The 3,331-nt window shown below is 42.9% G+C and overlaps 1 protein-coding gene across 1 annotated transcript; it reads left to right on the top strand.

The window, feature by feature from the left end:
- The first annotated feature begins 478 nt into the window (after positions 1-478).
- ptf1a (pancreas associated transcription factor 1a) lies at positions 479-1,681 on the top strand. The gene is made up of 2 exons (XM_028594260.1): positions 479-1,251; positions 1,442-1,681. The coding sequence occupies exons 1-2, from the start codon at positions 654-656 to the stop codon at positions 1,642-1,644; spliced, it is 801 nt and encodes a 266-aa protein (XP_028450061.1). The 5' UTR covers positions 479-653; the 3' UTR covers positions 1,645-1,681.
- Positions 1,682-3,331: the final 1,650 nt, after the last annotated feature.

Raw genomic sequence — 3,331 nt, 5'->3', positions numbered from 1 at the left:
TTTTATTATTATTATTAAAAGAAACCTGTTGCTACGTTTGGATTGAGCATTTCAATGAACGTGTCCTGCAACATTTGACCCATGCCAAAAAAAACACCCGTGAAAAGAAACTGCGCATTAATTCGGGTGCTTCCTGTCATCTAAAAATACGATTATTCGCAATATGTGTCACTTTTCGATCAAGTAAGGAATATAATCTGATCAGTCTATTCCACTTCGGGGAAGAAAATAATTTAAGCCTGTAGGGAGAAAACATTTATTTAAAAAAAATAAAATAAAAGGGAATCTAAATTGAGTGAGTTATAAACGGAGTGTGACAGAGGAGAACAACCGGTGTGCAGAGTTGAGATGTTATCTCAGAGCCGGACAGCGGAGGACAGACAGGAGGCGTGGCTTTCTGGGGGGGGGGGGGGGGATTATCTCGAGGTGCGCCTCGCGGACAGAGCTGTGATTGGTTGGCACTCCTGGCAAGCGGCACGCGACTATGGATGTCGCTATAAAGAATCCTCGCGTGCCGGTTCTTCAACTAAACACTAACGGTTGACCGCGAGCAGCGAGCGCAGAGCAACGCGTCGATGAAAAAGAAAGAGAGAGACAGTGCGTTACATTGTTAGCGCGACAACGGGGATCAGAGTTCGCAGCAGCAGACCAACATGGACAACGTGCTGGACCCTTTCTCTGGACTCGACTCTTTCTCCTCCCCTCCTTATTTCGACGATGACGAGTTTTTCACCGACCAGTCCTCGAGAGACGGCCACTTGGACACTGATGACTTTTTGGATGACGACGTCGACTTCCTCGCCAGTCACTTCCAAGACTATTACAGCAAAGACGGAGGCGACAGAGCGGCGCCCCGCGATGGGGACTACGACGCCGGCAACTTGTCCTTCTCCTCGTCGTCCTCCACTTTCTCCTACGGCACCCCGGACCTGTCCCCGCGTCACGGCGGGCCGTCGCTGAAGCGCAGGCGGCGGATGCGGTCCGACATGGAGATGCAGCACCTGAGACAGGCGGCCAACGTGCGGGAGCGGCGGAGGATGCAGTCCATCAACGACGCGTTCGAGGGTCTCCGCTCGCACATCCCGACCCTGCCCTACGAGAAGAGGCTGTCCAAGGTGGACACGCTGCGGCTCGCCATCGGCTACATCAACTTCCTCGCCGAGCTCGTGCAGTCCGATCTGCCCATCCGAAACTCCAGCAGCGAGACGCACGCGCAACCCAAGAAGGTCATTATCTGTCACAGAGGAACAAGTAGGTCCATTTAAAGATACCTCTGAATTCAGATTTTTTTTGTGTGCACATAAATGGTGATGATGGGGCTTGGTAGTAAAAGATCAACAACTGTCATGTAATAGTTTGGATTTATTATTTATAATATTAACATAATGAAGACAAAAAAGACAAGCAACATTAACGCGCTTCTTCCTTTTTCTCTTCCCAGGGTCTCCCTCCCCCAGCGACCCGGACTACGGCCTGCCTCCCCTGGCCGGGCACTCTCTGTCCTGGTCGGATGAAAAGCAACTCCGAGAGCAGAACATCATCCGCACCGCCAAGGTGTGGACGCCGGAAGACCCCCGAAAACTGCACAGCAAACCGGGCCTCACAGACATTGAAAACGAGCCTCCTTTCGGCCTGGTGGCCTGAACATGAACACCCGAGTCCTTGCGACTTGTCCTGTAAAAACGCGCATTGTAAATGCGAAAACTATAAAGTTGATTATGTTAATGTTAACGTGCGCTCGAAAGGCGCATTGCAAAAAAAAAAAAAAAAAAAAAATGTGAACACCATGTGAGCTTACTGTACACTTTTTTTTTCTTTCCGATATTGTATTCAATGTTGTAAATAGTTTTATCATGTTGATAATTTTATTTTTGTAATTCAGGCAACTGGCAATCATGTATTTATTTTTCTCCCACAAGTGATAATATATGTTTTAATTTAATCGCAATGAATAAGAGAACATATTTTTTATATTGTCGTACAATGATTTATATTTATATTCAATCTGCAAATAAAAGCACTTATTGATCTAAATCTATTTATTTCTCATTTTTATCTGGTCAAATGTGCAATAAGATGTTAAGCATCAACATGTTTGTATAGCACATGAGTTTTAGATCCATTATTGATCTAGGACATAATAATTGACAGATTCCCAGTATATGAGCGATTTAAGTAGCAGCCAAACTACCCACTGATAAAAGCTCAACTAACAACAAATGGTTTTAATGGAGACAGGCTCTGGAGAAACACATACTGTATGAAGGCAACGTTTTCCGTTCAGAAATGTGATAGAAAAGAAAACAGAAAAAAAGGTGTTTTGCCAAGTAACTTAAAGGGAATGTGGCTTGATGGTGGTTGTTGGCAAACACATTGAACATTAATATGAAATAAACAATAAATACTGAAACAAGTATAGCCTCTACAAAATACATATTTAACATAAGGGAAAAGAGGCTGAATGGATTGAGTGCACTTACTAAGTCCATACTGACACAAACTAACAGGATTGGCATTTATATTTCTTGTTTGTGACAAACTATTTATGTGCTTATCATATTGAATCATAAGCCTATTTTGACACCATGTGCTCGACCAGACCCGAACACAACAGGAGCGTGAAAAATAAAGATAGATTCATGCAGATTTATATTTTGGAGATTTGGGGTTTTCAACAAGGTCTCACTTTCTACTAGATTTGTTGTTGAGATGTACTTCAAAACTATCCCAAAAAAGTGTGATGGTTTGAATATGGAGGAACGTTTTTTGAACAAGACAGGAGAATAATGCTTTCCTTTTACATAAATACTGACATTTGCAGCATAAAGGGATCCAGAAAAGGCACAAATTGTTGCACAAAAAGTCTCCAGAATTTAAGTGAAATGAAGTGTTTGAGGCTCAAAATGTTAAAAGGGACGACCCCCCAGAGCCCCCCCCCACCACCACCACCACCAATGTTACATCTAAACCTACACCTGACATACACCCTTGGTTGTATGTCAGTGTAAATGTTGGACCTTCAAATAATGACTGTCCATAAAATTCACATATGATAGCTAGTTCATGACTGGAATCTTGAAACTTTATCTTATAATGCCTCATTAACAGAATATTATTACGGTGAGTGCACGGGCGTAACTTTGGGTTCAGCATGGCGGGGGGGGGAGGGTTGAGATCGTGTAGGCCTATTAAAAAAGGGACAAAAACATTTTTAAAAAATGTCGAAAATTAAAAAAATTAGCGACTTAATGTGGGAAAAAAAGTGGCTAAAACTTCGGAAAGAAAACTCAAAAAAGGGGACAAAAATTGTTCGAAAAAACTCAACAATTAT

The sequence above is a fragment of the Perca flavescens genome, chromosome 12 (assembly GCF_004354835.1).
Source record: "Perca flavescens isolate YP-PL-M2 chromosome 12, PFLA_1.0, whole genome shotgun sequence".
Lineage (NCBI taxonomy): Eukaryota > Metazoa > Chordata > Actinopteri > Perciformes > Percidae > Perca > Perca flavescens.
The sequence above is the reverse complement of the archived record's forward strand: the minus strand, read 5'-3'. Positions and strand labels throughout refer to the sequence as shown.

Coding starts and splice junctions, on each gene's coding strand:
- ptf1a (XM_028594260.1), top strand. CDS start 654: ATGGACAACGTGCTGGACCCTTTCTCTGGACTCGACTCTTTCTCCTCC. Junction 1,252..1,441: donor TATCTGTCACAGAGGAACAA/GTAGGTCCATTT, acceptor TTCTCTTCCCAG/GGTCTCCCTCCCCCAGCGAC.